The 16096-nt window shown below is 49.4% G+C and overlaps 1 protein-coding gene across 8 annotated transcripts in view; it reads left to right on the forward strand.

Annotated features, from left to right (window-relative positions):
• Positions 1 to 16096, forward strand: part of PTPRF (protein tyrosine phosphatase receptor type F) — a 332284-nt gene that overhangs the window by 286318 nt on the left and 29870 nt on the right. For 7 of the 8 annotated variants that reach the window (XM_032446277.1, XM_032446280.1, XM_015870116.2 and 4 more), the window contains 7 exons: positions 1524 to 1550; positions 3675 to 3792; positions 6016 to 6594; positions 7228 to 7325; positions 12259 to 12512; positions 13470 to 13560; positions 15822 to 16034. In XM_032446277.1, coding sequence (XP_032302168.1) covers positions 1524 to 1550; positions 3675 to 3792; positions 6016 to 6594; positions 7228 to 7325; positions 12259 to 12512; positions 13470 to 13560; positions 15822 to 16034 — 1380 coding nt within the window. The remainder of the gene's footprint in view (positions 1 to 1523; positions 1551 to 3674; positions 3793 to 6015; positions 6595 to 7227; positions 7326 to 12258; positions 12513 to 13469; positions 13561 to 15821; positions 16035 to 16096) is intronic. The other variant, XM_032446281.1, reaches the window with a different exon arrangement.

Genomic DNA, 16096 nt, shown 5'->3' on the forward strand with positions numbered 1-16096 from the left:
TCTTGGCTTGATAGGAGTTCTTTAGGGACAACTTGACCTCTTTGCTGAAATTAAATTCTAAGATGCTTTAGGAGGATGGATCTGCTGCGGTCTCAGGGCATCAAATAAGTAAACTATAATAAAGTTGTAAAAGAACCTTTCTCGCATAGCTTTCTGAATTTAGTGAATACAATGGCAAATATTTGGAAGGTATGCCATGTATTTTACTGCTGGTAGAGTTCTCTACCTCTGTGATAAGCTCCAGCCTCTGAAAGCCGCTTTAAATAGCCTGAGCACAAAAGACAACTTGTGGTTTTAATACCATTTAGGGCTTCTGCAGCAGCAGCAGGTTCCCAGGCACTTCAGCAGCATTATCTGGGCATCCTGGTGTCCTGGGGAAGGCAGGCTCTGAGTGCCATTTCACAGCTGGCAACCCAGGCTCAGCACAAGGCTCACTGCGGCTCACGCTGTGAGTCAGGAACAGTAATACCTATCTTCCACTTTCATCTCTGTGCTTGAACCCATCGACCCGCGTTTCCTCTGGGCAGATTTAGTAACCTGAGGTGTAACGCTTCACCTTGGCTGATCACAGAGTGGGCACTCTGTGATCTCCGCAATCCTTCCTTTGGTGCATCAGCCACAGAGAACTGTGCTGCTGGTATGCCTGACGGTTATGATGCCGTATAAACCCCAATCCCATCAGAAACTTGCATAGTTTCTCTCCAGAGCCATAATTGAGCTGCCATGGCTGCGATCCCTTGTGATCTTTTACTGGAAAATGTTTTCTGTAGAAGTGTTGCCTGCAGGGCTGCTCTTGCCAAGTTGAGTGTTTGCTGCTTTGGTGTTGTGTAGTTTGGAATGAGGAGCTGTTTCCTTGGTACAGACACCACATCTACCCTTGTTCCAAGCCTTGCAGCACGGTTGGAAAGGAACAGCATAGTGTGGAGCTCTGAGTAGGATCTTGGCCTCGCTGTGTTTCCAAGTTGCAGCTGTTACAGAAAAGAGATCTGTAAATATCGTTTCGGTGCTTCCCTGCAAAAGTCCCCACTGTGCTGTGTGTGTGAAGTCCTTCATTCTCAACAAGTGATGATGGCTGCAGGATCACTAGAACAGAACTTGGAGATCAGGACACAAAACCGTGTTGTGAATGCTGTCATGTGTTGGGACATCTCTGATTCCCAGAGCCTCATCCCTTCTTAGTCCTGAAAAGGCAGAAAAGTGTAATCAGAGCCAGAAGGGGAAAGGATGGTGAAGTTAGGAAGCGGTGACCTTTCCATCTGTATGGGAAGGAAGTTCTTTGCCCCACTTTGTGTGAGTGAGCACAGACCTCCCGCTCAGGCTAGCAGCATGTAGAGAATGGCTCTGTCCCATTTCTTCCCTTGACACAACCTGTGCCAAGTGACCCTCTGTATGTAAGTGTTCCAATCCCCCCCACCCAGTCCTGCTAACCCCCGCTGTTGTCATCGTCATTCCCTTCCTACACGTTGCCCCTTAAAACTCTTGTGTCTCCATTTTTCTCTCCTCCTTCCTTTCTCCCCCGTCAGTGGAGAGCTGAGGACACCGTCGACCATGTAAGTACCACTTGTGTGTATTCCAGGTTGGAAAAGAGGGGTTTGGAAAATCGATTTGTGAATTTTGTAGACACAGTGCTGTCAAAACATCCTTTTCACTCCCTTAATGAGGCTGGAGAGTTACATTGTGAAACCTTCCGCAAGCAGCAAATCCAGAGAAAATTGGCATTTAGATTGCTACTAAATGTAGAAAAGCAATTGACATTTCCTATAATCTGTATTTCCAGCTTGTTGTAGTGCAGTTTTAGGCAGGCTCAAGTGATTGACTCAGGAGGTGCATCCTACTTTCTGCAGTAGTTGGCCCACCGAGTTACACAGTCAAATTAGATATATAATCTTTAAACTGCATTGATTGCAGTCATGAAAAATAACCTACACTTTCAACCATGACCTTTGGCTGAAACACAGATAGTAATAAGAAAACAATCACATTTAAACAGTTAAATTCAATTTTTTCCATATAATTTTGAAATATCAAATTGGAGGAACAAACTCGAAAATGACCTTTTTAGAGTCAGCAATTCAATTACGTGCCCTACTGTGAGCTTCTCCGGCACAAAGCATTTCTCCTCCTGCTTTATATGGAGGAGTTGCACTCGGACTGGCTTTGTCATGCCAGCACTGTGTTTACATTATGCAATCAGACCTTCTTTCATCCATCCCTCCTCTCTCTCCCCTCCTCCCCAGCTCGCTTGCTTTGCTCCCGGTGGCATGCTTTTGCGTGAGAATTTCTCTTTGCATGGATTTGGGAGGAGTGAATTCTCTTGGGATGTTCATAGTCTGCAGGTTTTGTGTGAGTGCTTCCCCGCGGGTCCATTGGCACCGATCGGACTGCGAGTCCACTCACCCTCACGCACACACCTGCTGCAGGGGCAGAGTTGGGATGGGACTCTGGTTCACACGGTGATTTTGGCGGGGTTCTTGTTGGTGCTTGTTGATTTTTCTCTGGGCTGGCTGGTTCTGCGATGGTAACAGGGTGATATTGATGAGTAAGCCTGGGCAGGTAACCTGAACCGGCAGCACCGACTGGAAATCAGCAGCTTTCGTAGTGTGGGTGTTACTGAAAGGGAGTGATGGGAGACTGGCTGTGCTCCGAGAGGCACCACAGGGACTATGAGCAAAGATCAGACCCTGGAGCAGCCCCTAAGAGTGTCTGAGCTGTCTCTCATCAGCCAGTGGAGCTCAGCCCATCTCTGTTCTTATCATCTGGAAGGACAAATCACGAATCCTGAGCCTCTGCCTCCCACCCAAAAGCTTCCCAGCCCCTTCTAATGACTCAGCGAGTTATTAGTGCTGGTGGTCCCGATCCCCTTCGTAGCACCCGCAGCTAAATGCTGTTTGGAGGTAACTGCCCTGGGTCTCTGAGAGCTGCTCTGAGAGCTGTACAGGCCTGGCCAGCAGAGCTTGGCACAAGTCACATTACTGCTGGAGGCCAGGAGGGAGGAGCGGTGCTCATGCTTTGATCTCAAATAGAAGCATGGAGCCGTGCCCTCCTCCTGCCCAAAGGAAGCCAAGGCACGCAGGGGTGTCAGTGCACTGCCTGCTCCCAGACCTCCCACAGTGCAGGGTTTTCCCTCTGGGTCTTGCCAGTGCCTGGTGCTGACCCCATCCATGCCTGCCGTGCTGTGCCATGCCTGGCAGGGAGGGCGAGCACAGTGCTGCGGTGCTGCAGGTGCTCCTGCCCCGGGCTGCGCTGCTGCCAGAGACAACCTTAAAAACCCCCTCATGAGCCCCCAGGAGGTTTCCGCAGCTGGCTGATCTGGCTTCTGCTCTGGTTCACAGCTCCGCAGCCCTCTTACTCTCAGGCTTACTGTGTCAGGGTTACAGCTGTTCCCTTCCCCCTGTGCTGGCCCGCAGGTTCTGGTGGGTCCCCAGGAGTGCCAAGAGTTAGGGGTGAGGTGAGGCAGCTCGGTGCTGGAGTGGTGGCAGTTATCATTTGCTGGTTCCATGGGGGAGCAAAGCGAGACGTGTGTGCTTGGGTGCAGTGCACGAGTGTGCTCCAGTAAGTGTGTTGGTGTGTTGCTGTTGGAGATGCTGACCCCGGTGCCCTCCATTTGCCTGCTCTGGTAACGGGTTTTTGTTCTTCTCATTTGCCTCTTCTCTGCCTCGTGTCTGCACTCCCAGGAGACAGTCATTGGAGGCCTGCTGCCGGAAACCACCTACTCCGTCACAGTCGCTGCCTACACAACCAAGGGAGATGGTGCCCGCAGCAAGCCCAAGGTCATCACCACCACAGGGGCAGGTGAGTGTGGGGAGCAGAGACCGCAGCCTCACAGGGGTGGTGGTGGAGCTTCTCAGGAGGTACCCGGGAGTATGGGCAAGGCATCTGTGCAGGAGGAAGCGAGAGGCTGGAGATGCCACAGAGGTACATGCTCGTGTGATCTGCAGCTCTTCCTACAGGCTTTGCCATTGGATCACCCGAGCAAAGTGCAGCAAACAGACGGACACTGCCAGGGCCCACAAGAGAGCCATGAAACTCATGGTCCAGAGACCTGGGAAGAGGAAGCCTAAAAGTCCAGGCTCTCCCTCAGCTTTGGAGTCACAGCCTGCCCTCATTTAGTCCCCTGGTGCAGCAGGGGTAGGCGAGTGCCATTTCTTGCTTCCTGTGGTGACTGCAGTGCTGCCTAGGATGGCCATTGGCATGGTGGGCCCTCAGGTGCTTCTCAGCTCCCCCCAGCCTTTGCTACCATCGCCTTCCCTGGCTTACGTACCTCAGCCAACCTGTTCCTAGAGCCATGATAAAGCCTGGAACGCAACAGATACTGCTGTAGGAGTGCTGCGGACACAACTACTAGGTCTGGTGATCCCAGCCGATTCATTCTGCTCTCTCAGTAGACTTGTACCCTGTGCCTAGTGCCAGGAGCTGGGGCACCCTGGCATTCATCAGGTGCTTTCCTCCGGATGCGATCAATCTTGCCTTCAGCAGTGGCATCAGCTAGTTGTCATTGTTTTATCCTCGATTTTCCACTCATTAGACCTGTCCTTCAGATGATAATCCTGCTGCTTCTCACACCAGCCACAGGAATGGTATTTACCACTGGTTATTATGGGAATGCAGCTTGTGCAAACTGTGAGCATTTGTTCCTGGTGCTTTTAAACAGGAACAGCTTGCTATCTCCTCCACGCTGCATATGGGGAGCTCCAGAGGTAGTTTCCACTGTCACAGTCTCAAATGCTGTCTCCCTCGTGCCTCACCATGGTGTAAGCTCTGTTCATCAAATTGCTACAGCTGTCCTATGAACAGGAAAGCTTCCTAAACATCCCAGTGTTGCACTGTAAACCACAGTGAGTCTTCCCATGTTATGATGCACATTTGAAGTTAATATTTTGAATCAACTTCAAAAATAATGTGTCCCATAATACTAGCTGCTGTTAGATGTTGTATTACAAGTGCAAGGAGGATGGCACTGGCAATGGAAATTTAATTCTGTGTCTTAAATACCTACAAAAACACTCCCATAGCTGCCTTTGCACTGGCTCATCTGCAGGCTTGACCTCACAGGGGAGTGTTGGTATCGCCCTCTCATGGCAAAATTGGGACATAATTCTGTCAAATACGTGTTTCTCTTGTGCTCATCTGTGGGCTCAGACGTTTCAAAATGGTACGTGAGTATTTAGCTAGGTTTGGCTACAATCCCATTTTCATTTTCATATCAGTAGCCCCATCCCTATGGCTCTGAGTATCTTCCCTATCAGTTCATTTGCTTACAAATCTGAGCTGATATGAAGACGCATCCTTTTTTAAACTGAAGGAGATCAAAGTATTAAACCATCAATCTAAAGCCATCAGTTCCTAACCCGTGACTGCAACACCCCTTGACTTGCTCAGCATAATCAAAAGTCCCATGGAACTCTCGTGTTCACCTCTCACATCGACACTGGCATCATGACTCTGTTCATCAGCTAAAGCAAAACGCATTCTGATGGTAAACAGCCCGCCCAGCTCTGCTTGCTGCCACTGCAGATGGTGACACTGCAAGGTTTCAGGATGAAATTAGTCTGCCTCCAGACAGACCAGGGCGCTGGACTCGGGCTTCTGTGTGGCTGGTGTCGAACTGAGCTGGGGCCACGTGGCCTGGTGCTGAGCACTGGCTGGAGAGTCTGAAGACCACTGATTAGGAGGACAGGATTCAGCTCTTCTCTGAGATAAATGGGAAGCTTTGAGGTACCTTACACCTTTCCTGTAAAAGGGGATGAATTTTGGGGCTGGATGTGGCTGGATTTATTGCCTGTTTAGATGGCGGCACATGGGAAAATGGCAGCCAAGGGCTGTCTGGCTCCAGCTTCCCTCACCATTGGATTAGGGTCGTTCTGCCTCTATCCATGTGAATTGTCTGTCGTCCTCTTCACCCTGTTGTCTGAACTTTCCCGCTTTCCTCAATCCTCGCGGACTGAGCAGCAAGGAAGCTGTCCTTCCTCTCCCTCCTCCCAGGCTACAGATGGTCATTGTGTGTTTATGTTGCAGTCCCGGGGAAGCCCACCATGATGATTAGCACGACAGCAATGAACACAGCCCTCATCCAGTGGCACCCACCCAAGGAGATGGTAGGGGAGCTGCTGGGTTACCGGCTGCAGTACAGACGTCTTGATGAGGAAAAGATGAACACGATAGACTTCGGGAAGAGAGACCATCACTACACTGTGACCAACCTGCACAAGGGGGCCACGTACCTCTTCAAACTGTCTGCCAAGAACAGAGCTGGCCCAGGAGAGGAGTTTGAGAAGGAGATCACTACTGCAGAAGACGTGCCGAGTGGTTTCCCACAGAACCTGCGCGTGGTGGGTCTCACCACTTCCACCACAGAGGTTGCATGGGACCCCCCAGTCTTGGCAGAAAGAAACGGCAAGATTGTCAACTACACGGTGGTATACAGAGACATAAATAGCCAGCAGGACCTGGTTAACATCACCAAGGACACAAGTATCACTTTGACGAATTTGAAGCCTGATACTACTTACGACATCAAAGTGAGGGCCCGCACCAATAAGGGGGTTGGGCCACTCAGCCCCAGCATCCAGTCCCGGACCATGCCCGTTGAGCAAGGTAAGCGGCCCTCTAACAAGCCCTGACAGCAAACTCTGGCTCCAGGACAGGGACCTTTGCTTCCGTTCACTTCCCTTGGCTCTGTCTAATGAGGTCAGGTACTGTATGGTTCCCTAGTGTAAAACTGGTGCAGCAAGGGGAGGCTGAGTGAAGGATTCCTTAAAGTCGTCGTTTGGGATGGAAGGGGGGTATTGGTGGTAGCTTAATTGCTTTCATCGCTCCACAGGCACACACACTTTGCTCTTTTATCTGTACATGAAAGGCTCTTGCTTGAACTAGAGCAGACAGCTGGGTAGGATCATCTGCAGATCCAGTACCTGAGCACCACTGCTCTTTGATCATGGCAAAGGGCCAGCAGAGTGTGAGTGGAGAGGGGAAGAGAAGACTGCAGTTCAGCGTACAGCTTCATTTCTGTGATGCCGGGAAGTATAGTCAAAAAGGGGAACTCTACTGGAGACTGGAGACTTGGTAAAAGGCTGCTGCTCTTTTCTCCTCGTATCTCACTTCTCTGCTGTAGCTGACCTCTCTGACGTCTGCTGCTGAGTTAGACAAAGAGAGACTTGGAGCTGAGCTGCTGCCTGGCTCTCTCCTGGCTTGGCCCACAGTGCTGAAAGATCTTGTTTTTTATTTCAGTGTTTGCTAAGAACTTCCGTGTCAACGCCGTCATGAAAACATCTGTGTTGCTGAGCTGGGAAGTGCCTGACTCCTATAAATCTGCAGTGCCTTTTAAGGTAAGGGGGGGATGCAGAGAACAGGGAGCTGGCAATGCGCAGGTCTGGGAAAAGCAGCACCTTGGCATGCTGCATGGTGTTTTCAGGCCATCAGACAAGAGACCAGCAGAGCAAGGTCAGATTGCTCATTGGCCTGGGGTCTTGTGGAGCTCAGATCTCCAAGCCCAGGTTTTAGCTGCTCTTGTTTTTGAGCACCTGTGTGTAAACCATGAAGCACAGAAGAGCACACTGCTGCTTGATTTTCCTCCTTTCACTCTTCTCAGGCAAGAAGATGCCGTAATTTTGTTGATTTCTTTCTCTTTTGATCAGTTGTGGAGTAGCCAGCAAGCACTTGCAGCTCATGGTAATAAACAGGAGTGAATAATGTTAGTTGAAGCGTACCAGCAGAGGATGCCATCCTGTCTTGTCAGTAGCAACTTTTGCTATGTACCCACTTCTCCCTTGTCAGCACCCTTGAAACTTCTAGCTTGCTTTTTCTAATAGGGATGGGAACTGTTTGGGACCCTGAGGTTACTGGTGCTTTGCTGGTGAGTGGTTGCAGTGGTTGTTCATATGATCCCAATCTGTGTGTTGCTCCTCCGTCTATTCTTTCAATATCTTATATTCGGTATTTGCACAGCTGGGAACTACCGGTCAGGCTTGCAAAAGCTTGTCATGATGCCTGATTCAGAGTTGAAGTGTGAGAAGTTACAGATGTGATTTAATCACGAGAGATCACTGGGAATAATTGGTCTGAAAACCAGTCAGTGAATCAAACTAAAAACGACTCCTTCTGCAACAAGTCCTGTCTCAAACGTGAGGATTGCTTTTTTCAGTTACTGCAGAACATCAGGGCAGATGCATAAATCTCAAGGAGTAAAAGAGAATAAGGAACATCCTCACCCCTGGGGTGTCACAGGTGTGAGCAGCACAAGCTGTGGGGGAACCATGGCCAGGGGAATGGGAGGGAGGTCTGAGGCTGCATCCACATCAATGCATGTGAGCATGTCCTCATCCTTGCTATAACTCTCCTTGTCTAGATCCTAAAGCTGAATTACTGTGATCAATAGCAGGCACTTGTTAACATGCAGAGTTTAGCTGAGGCAGACAAGGCGTTTATGGAGACCTCATGGTATTCAAAGCTTTCCCAAGCGTAGGATGTGTTAGGTTCAATGTTCAGATATCTGGCCGCGAGGAACTTCACTGATCTGAGTACTGAGCACTCTGCTGAAGAATCAGTCCACTTCATCTTGCCTTATTCCTATGGTACAAAGCCTACATCTCCGTCTGGCAGCTCAGTGCACGAAAGGGACAGTGTGACCTTTGGAGTGTTACGAGCATGGAAGGATGGTGGGGTGGTTGGAGATAGCCAGGATCCAAGGGCATGGCACTGACTTCATGTCTCAGCCTGGGAGCTGTGACTGCTGGCACAGTGACTCAGGATCTGCCCCTGCTGCGGGTTAACCCTCAGATGACACAGGAGCAGATGGCATTAGCCACTTACTAGCTGAAGAGCAGTCATGCAAACAAGAGTGTTACGAGGATATTTCTCTAATAGTGTCTTCTTTCTGTTAATACTTGCAGGCTTGCAGGCACACACGAGTTGAGGTGAGGAGCTAAGAGGGTCAGCTCCAGGTCGCTGACTGTGTCAGTCGAAGGAAATCCATAACTTTCAGGACTTTGTATTTTTATAAACAAGGCTCACCTCTCTCCTCTAATTCGGGCACATGGGATGCTGAGGCCAGAGCCTAATACTGTAACTAGCATAGCAGATAAATCTCCATGGGAACAATTAGTATTATCTACACTTGATAAACAGTCTCACGCTAAATCTATGTCCCAAAGGGTGTCATATTCTACTTTAACAGATTTAATTAAAGTAGATATTGTTCTGACAATGAATAGTGGGACACAGGCAGGACTGTTGCTGTTTTTTTCATAGAGGATGAGCTGAGACCTTAGGAATTGTCATTGCTACCAAATCAATAATGAGGGTTTTTGTTCTCTTTGGGGAATTTTCACAGCTTCTTCTGGTCCAGGAGATAAATTCCTTGTAAAATGTTGCCCAGTCAATGTGCTGGTGCAGAGGCATCGCTCCCTTTCTATTTCAGAAATGCAGAATGTCATTCTGGAGCTTTCACACAATGTGTAAGATGGATACAGCCTTCTCCCTGGGGATACTGCATTGCCCTGAGACATTCTTCAGCTGAAGAGCAGGATGGGGGATGTACTGGTTGTTGAAGGCAGCATCACAAGGTGCCTTATAAATTGGGAGAAGGAGTAGCACATTCTGGAAATGATTATGATGGAGGTTCAGAAATAGCCCTTGGGAACCTGCACGGTGCTTTCTGACATGGTGTCCCATGGAATGTAATACTCCTACCCCTCAAAAAGTCAACTTCATCTACTTCTCCATCAAGCAATTATTTTTGCAGTGTTGCTCACTGTGTGTCTTTTCACCCTTTAGTTCAATATATTCTTTACTGCCTCAAAATCAAACAGCAGACCTTCAGCAGTGACATTTGGACCCACCTAGCTTCTAGCCTTGCATATTCCCTCTAGTGAGTAAGAGCAGTACGAATGACATTTTACAGCAATCCATGGGCTAGTCAGCAATGTTTGGCAGTTCAGAGCCCTTGGGCCAAATTTGCTGCTGACTTAAGTAGTTACCAGTGGGCCATGATGCAACCTCTAAATAGCATTCCTGCTTGAGCTCCCGGGCATCTCCAGCTGTGCACGAATGACTGTTTGTGAGCCCTTACATTACTGTAAGGTTTGTGCAGAGACCTTACCTAATGGTGCATAACATTTGAGAAGACAATGTGTTATGGCAGGTAAAGGAACGTGGAGCTGTTACAGCGGCAGTGAAAAAGGGGGAGATTGGAGAATAATTCTGGAAAGCATTGCAGATGCCCATTTCATCATCTTTGGAAATGAATTTCTGTTCATGGCAGTGAAAATCATCCTGGTATCAGGACTGGATCGGGGACTGTGTCCTGGCTGGTTCTAATGCTGGGCAATCAGGGAAGCACTGAACTGAAGTGCCTGACCGTCTTTTCAGCCTCCTCTTGCCCCAGGAGAACAGCTGTGTCCCCAGCAGATGTGTCATGCACAGGCAGTTGGTGAGCAAGTGTCTTCCCCAGAGCAAAAGCAGAAGCAGTTGGTGATGCCTTTATTAGGGAAAGCTTCATAATGAGAATTTTCATCTGACAGGCAACTGAACTCATCGTGAGTTTTGCATCATTCCAGCACATCTCTTAGTGTTTGAAGTTTGGTTTTGTTTAAGTCTGTGTTGGAGCATGTGAGGCGAGGTCTCACCTCTCCCAATGGACACTTCACAACACAACCTGCTCTTGTCTGGAATACCTGGCCATCCCCAGCCACCCTCCTTTTGACTGCCGTTCAGCACATGGGGCAGCCAGCAGGGCTTGGTCCCTGCAAACCCCATCTTTATTTCAGTACTTGGAACTTATTTTTGTAGTTCATCCCTGAAGATTGAAGCACATCAACAAACAAGCTGGACCATGTCTCTCCTCCATTTCAGCTCCTCACTGCTGCTCTGTTACCCATTGGGAAACCCTTCTCAGTTCGCAGCACCCTTAAAGCCAGGGCACAAGAAAATGGGGCTCTTTTTCTGTCCCAGCCTCCATCACAGTGATCTGGAGAGGATCTGAAGCTTGTACTGGGTATTGCTGTTGTAAGCTTTGAAGCACTAAATACTGGAGCAGTGCTAATAAGCTGCCCTTGTCCCAGCAAGCTGGCAGCTTTCTGCAGATTGATGCCACCTGCTGCAAAGGTGACTTGGAAGGAAAGTTCAGCCCCTCCCTTGCTGCCTGTGTCAGCCCACACAGCAGGCTCAGCTGGCAAGAGATCTGTCCTACTTCAAGTCATTTTTCTTCCACGGAGCTGGCTTCTGACTCTCAAGGCCGCTGTTGGAGAGAGCACATTTACTGTGTGGTCTCTGCCTGTGGCATGCAATAGCTGCCACAGTGCAACATGCTCCATCTCTGCCCTTGCCTGTTCTTGGCATGCTGTGTCTACACCTTCATCACTCCCCTACCATGCTGGTGGAAGGAAGCAGCTGGTTTGTCCCAGCTGGGGCGCAACCTCTGCTCCCTCCAGTTCTCCAGCACCCCCTTTGTCTCCATCTCCAGTCTTTGAGTTTAGGCTTTGCAGAGGCAATGCTGTGCATTTTGGGGCACAGGGATTGTTGCAGCAAGAGGAGGAGTGAGGTTCCCAGAGCAGTGCTCATGGCTGCAGGGCCTTAGCCAGGGGTAGGCATGGCTGCAGCAGGATGAGGAGAAAAAGCCCTTAGCTGAGGGCTGTGCAGGGGGGCACCAGCAGCAGCATAAAGCAGAACCGGTCCCCTGCCCACAGCCAGCACAGCGCCAGCATCTGTAGTCATGGCAACAGGGTGTCACACCTGCAGAGCTGCCATTTGGTTCAGGTCCCGATCTGTGAGCCCTGCGCGGGATCTGACAGCCATCAGCAAGGCACGTACCCCCCCCCGGTCACCTTGCTGGGGGGTGGGAAGCTGCTCAGCGCTAACCATATCATCGGGCATCAGCTGAGAGACATAGGAGCGCCACCAATTTAAAGCAGATGGGATTTTACACCGAAAGCATATTGCTTGTTGTAGCCTCATGAGACAGGAAACAAAGAGCCATTCATCTCTATGCGAGGGCAACACGAAGCCATCTGAATTCCTCCTCCAAAGCAATGCTGAAAAGCCTCACGTGTGTGAGCACCAGGCTCTGCCCCTATCACTGCCCCATGGCTGCGAGGCACGGGGATCACTGCTCAGCCCTCTGCTGGGGGCTGCTCTTCTTTACCTAAAGACTGATGGCTGGTTGTGAAGCTCATAGTACCTGGACAGCTGAGGGAGGGCCCACAGCCAGATTGTTGTTTGTAACACTGCTGTCAGCTACATAAGCGTGTCTTTTTCCCATTTCAGATTCTGTACAATAGCCAGAGTGTGGAGGTAGACGGCCACTCCATGAAGAAGCTCATAAGTGACCTCCAGCCAGACACGGATTATTCTTTTGTACTGATGAACCGTGGGAACAGTGCTGGGGGGCTCCAGCACCTCGTCTCCATCCGCACTGCACCTGACGTCTTGCAAAGCAAACCCATCGCCACCAACAAGTACATCCAGGAAGGAAAGTTCACGCTTACCCTTCCCAAAGTGCAGACCACTGTGCCAGTTCGGTAGGTGCTGTCTCTCTCAATAGGGTCTCTTGTGACAAGAAAAGGGGAAATGGTTTCAAACTCAAAGAGGGGAGGGTGAGACTGAGTAGAGGAGTGGTGAGGCACTGGAACAGGTTGCCCAGAGAGGTGGCTGATGCCCCATTTCTGGACACACCCAGGGTCTGGCTGGATCATGCTTGAGCACCCGATGGAGGTGTAGATGTCCCCGTTAATTGCAGCGGAGCTGGAGGAGGTGGTTTTTAAGGGCTCCTTCCAACTCAAATGGTTCTACTATTCTGCAAAGATAGATGGAGAGGGGAGGATAAAGGGCTGAAGACGGGGAGCAGTGCAGGGCAGGCCCCTGCCAGCCTGTGGGCTCTGTGATCTGAGAGTGGATTTCAGAGCAGGCTGCAGTACAGAGCCAGGCATTTACCTGTGTGATGAACGTGGGCTCACACTGCTGGCTCCTTCTGAGCAAATATTTACATGCAGTGAAATTAAGACAATTCTCTGACAGTTTGCCCTTGCCCTGGTGGGTATGCTCCAGATGCTACCAGCAAAAACACAGTTGAGAATCAGGGGAACTTTCTCTGACACAGTATATAATATCCTTTAAATAAATAATGCCTAAAGCCTCAAGGAGATTAAAAAAGCGAGTTTGTGGAAGTCTTATTCGTTACTGTGGTATCCTTGTGCTGAAGCACAATTCCCCCAGGGTTCTTGCTACAATCCGATTATATAAATGTCCTTCTTGCAGCTCCTACACCACCCTATGGAGCACAGTCTGTAGATCTTCATTAACCTAATGAGCGCTAACAGGAGAGTTCCCCTCTCTGGTGCAGCTGGAGAGCTGGCCTCCTCCTTCCCGAGCCCTTCTGCTGCTCAGAGGGCAGGGAGAGGAGCAGGTCATCTTGGGGTGGGGGGAGAGACCTGCACGTGTTCCTTGCTGCCCTGTACTCATGTTTTCCTTCCTGCCAGGTGGTATTACATCGTGGTTGTGCCAGCTGAGCAGAGCCCCAGCATCCCAACGGCGCGGTGGCGAACGCCTGATGAGATGGAGCTGGACCAGGTAGGAGCGTGCAGCGGTGCTGCAGAAAAAGTGCCCTCCAAGAGCTGCACAGCTCCCTGCACAAGCTTGTTGCAGGCTGTGTGAATTCACTTGTAAGTGCAGATTGCCCCATGCAGGAGCAGCACACGTGTGGGTGCCGGCAGAAACACAAGGGCTTGTAGGCTCTTTCTTCCCCACATATATCCACCCTAAGTAATTAGGGAAAATGCCAAGAAATCACACACCCAGATTCACAGAAATCACACACGGGTCCATTAGGAGAACAAAGTTGTAAGCTTTGAAGCACTCAGAAATTACAAAGTGTTAGAAGATGTAAGTCAGCCCCTGCTTATCATTAATCTTTAATTACATGATTGCAGTCTTTTCCATGGGGTCCCAGCTCGCTCCAGGTACGGGTGGATCTGTTCAGCATGTGAAGCAGAATTGTGTAATGAAGAGCCATCATTTGTAGTTCTCCTACATCCTTTCCTTCGAGAAGCTCCAAAATAGCACAAGGAAGAGAAGAGTAGGATGAGAAAGGGTGGTGGTTTGATTTTGTGCTCTAGGTAGCTGAAGGCAATTCAGAGAGTTGGATTCTATCTCTAATCAGTTTACCTAGTCCTGGGCAACACTGTAAAATACCATTTGCATTAGCAGTGGCTGCTTTGCCTTTTTTTGGAGTCCTCAGTTTGAGATACTGAAGCCTTGCTCGCAAAGTCTGAGCATCCCCAGCTGCAGAGAAAGGTCAGTAGAACTCTGCTGGATACAGTCAGTGCAATAAAACACGCTAAGTCTTCTTTAAAAACAAACCAAGCTGATGGCTTTTCAATTTGACATTCAAAATTAGTGGGCATTTTTTACATTTATGTCCATGTGCCTCTCTTCTCTCTCTGTAAAAATGAGGATAATCGCTTTCATTTCACCTCATATGGGTGTTTGGAAGATAAGATCGTTAATGTTTGTGAAGCACTTGTAATATTACAGTGATCAGCACCATAGAAAAGCCCACGAGGAAATTATTAATTTTGTCTTCAGAGCTGGGTTTGAATAGTAAGCAATAAACAAAGCCTCGGGCTGCATAATGCAAAGAAACAAAACAAAATATGGCAAAGCTGCTCCTTGATTAAGCACTGTCTGTCCTGTGTATTGAAGGAAGCAGGGGAGCTACAGGAAAGATGGTATGTGACTGCGTCATCAAGGATTCTAACACAGTGCACGGCTGAATTATTTTTGTCCAGGTGACAGTAATTCTGACATCTTCTAATTTTTCAGGATCTGAACTTTGCAAGCCTAGCGTTCCTTTGGTACAGACTTACGGTGTGTTACATATATAGGTGGCAGTAACATCCAGCAGCATCCATCACTGCTGGGAGCCCCGTGGCTTTGTGGGGTGAGCCCAGGCACATACAGCTGTGCCTTCTGCCCCAAAGAGCCTCGCTGACATAGCAGCATGATGTGTGATGAGAGAAAACTCCACCATCTGGCTGCCTTTTCCCCCTGTGCTTACTCCAACATGGCTCTTAGGAAGAAAGCAAGGGTGGACTGATGAGAGGAAAGAGTAGGGGGTGCCTTACAAGGTTGTCATGCTCAGAGGGTGAGCTCAGCGGCGTGGTTTTGTGTGCACATCTCTGACCCCAGCCCTGCAATAGAACCAGCGTTCTCTATCTGCCCTAACAACACTCATGTGTTTCATGCCTCCTCCTTCATTGTAAATTAGCATTTCTGTTCAAGATCTGGTATTCGTTTTTATTCATTAGAAAAACATATTTAAACATCCGAGAGTCTTTCTTAGCAATGTAATTGAATTTTTTTGTGTGCTTATATCCTTTTTCATGAATTCGTGGCTGACTATGAAATTTGCCATTTTTGCTCTGAACATCCCATGAAATCTGTTATCACTGAGTGATTTACACAAAGCTCTGCCTGCGACACAGCAGCAGGTGAAATATGGAAGCTCTGACGGAAGGGAAAGACACAGCAAATGTCACTTTTTCCCTATACATCAGCATCAGTTGTAACTCACATCCAACGTCCATAAAGAATTTCCTGACTTACTGCCCATACCAACACCTGGGCCAAAAAACATGGCTAGGTTCCCTTGTAGACCATCGGGATGGCAGGGGTTACATTGGGATGACTGGTTTCTTCATACTGCCGTGTCCAAATCCAACCCTTTTCCTTGCCTTCCTTCCGCTCTGCTGAGCCTTACAGCCAGTAAGGTGATGGTGTCAGGCAGTGCCATGCTGGGTGAAGCTATAGTGATGTACCTTGTTTGTCCCCAGCTGCTGGAGGCCATAAGCCAGGGCAGCCAGAGCAGGCGCCAGCGACGCCAAGCAGACAGACTCAAGCCCTACATTGCTGCCCAAGTGGATGTGCTGCCCGAGACCTTCACCCTGGGGGACGAGAAGAATTACAAGGGTTTCTACAACAAGCCCCTCTCTCAGGACCTGAGCTACCGCTGCTTCGTGCTGGCCTCGCTGGAAGATGGGGACACGGTAAGGACCTTCTGCTGGGGGCACAGGCTGGCACAGCTGTGTGGGCTTAGGATGGGTGGGGG

Source organism: Coturnix japonica, chromosome 8, assembly GCF_001577835.2.
Source record: "Coturnix japonica isolate 7356 chromosome 8, Coturnix japonica 2.1, whole genome shotgun sequence".
Lineage (NCBI taxonomy): Eukaryota > Metazoa > Chordata > Aves > Galliformes > Phasianidae > Coturnix > Coturnix japonica.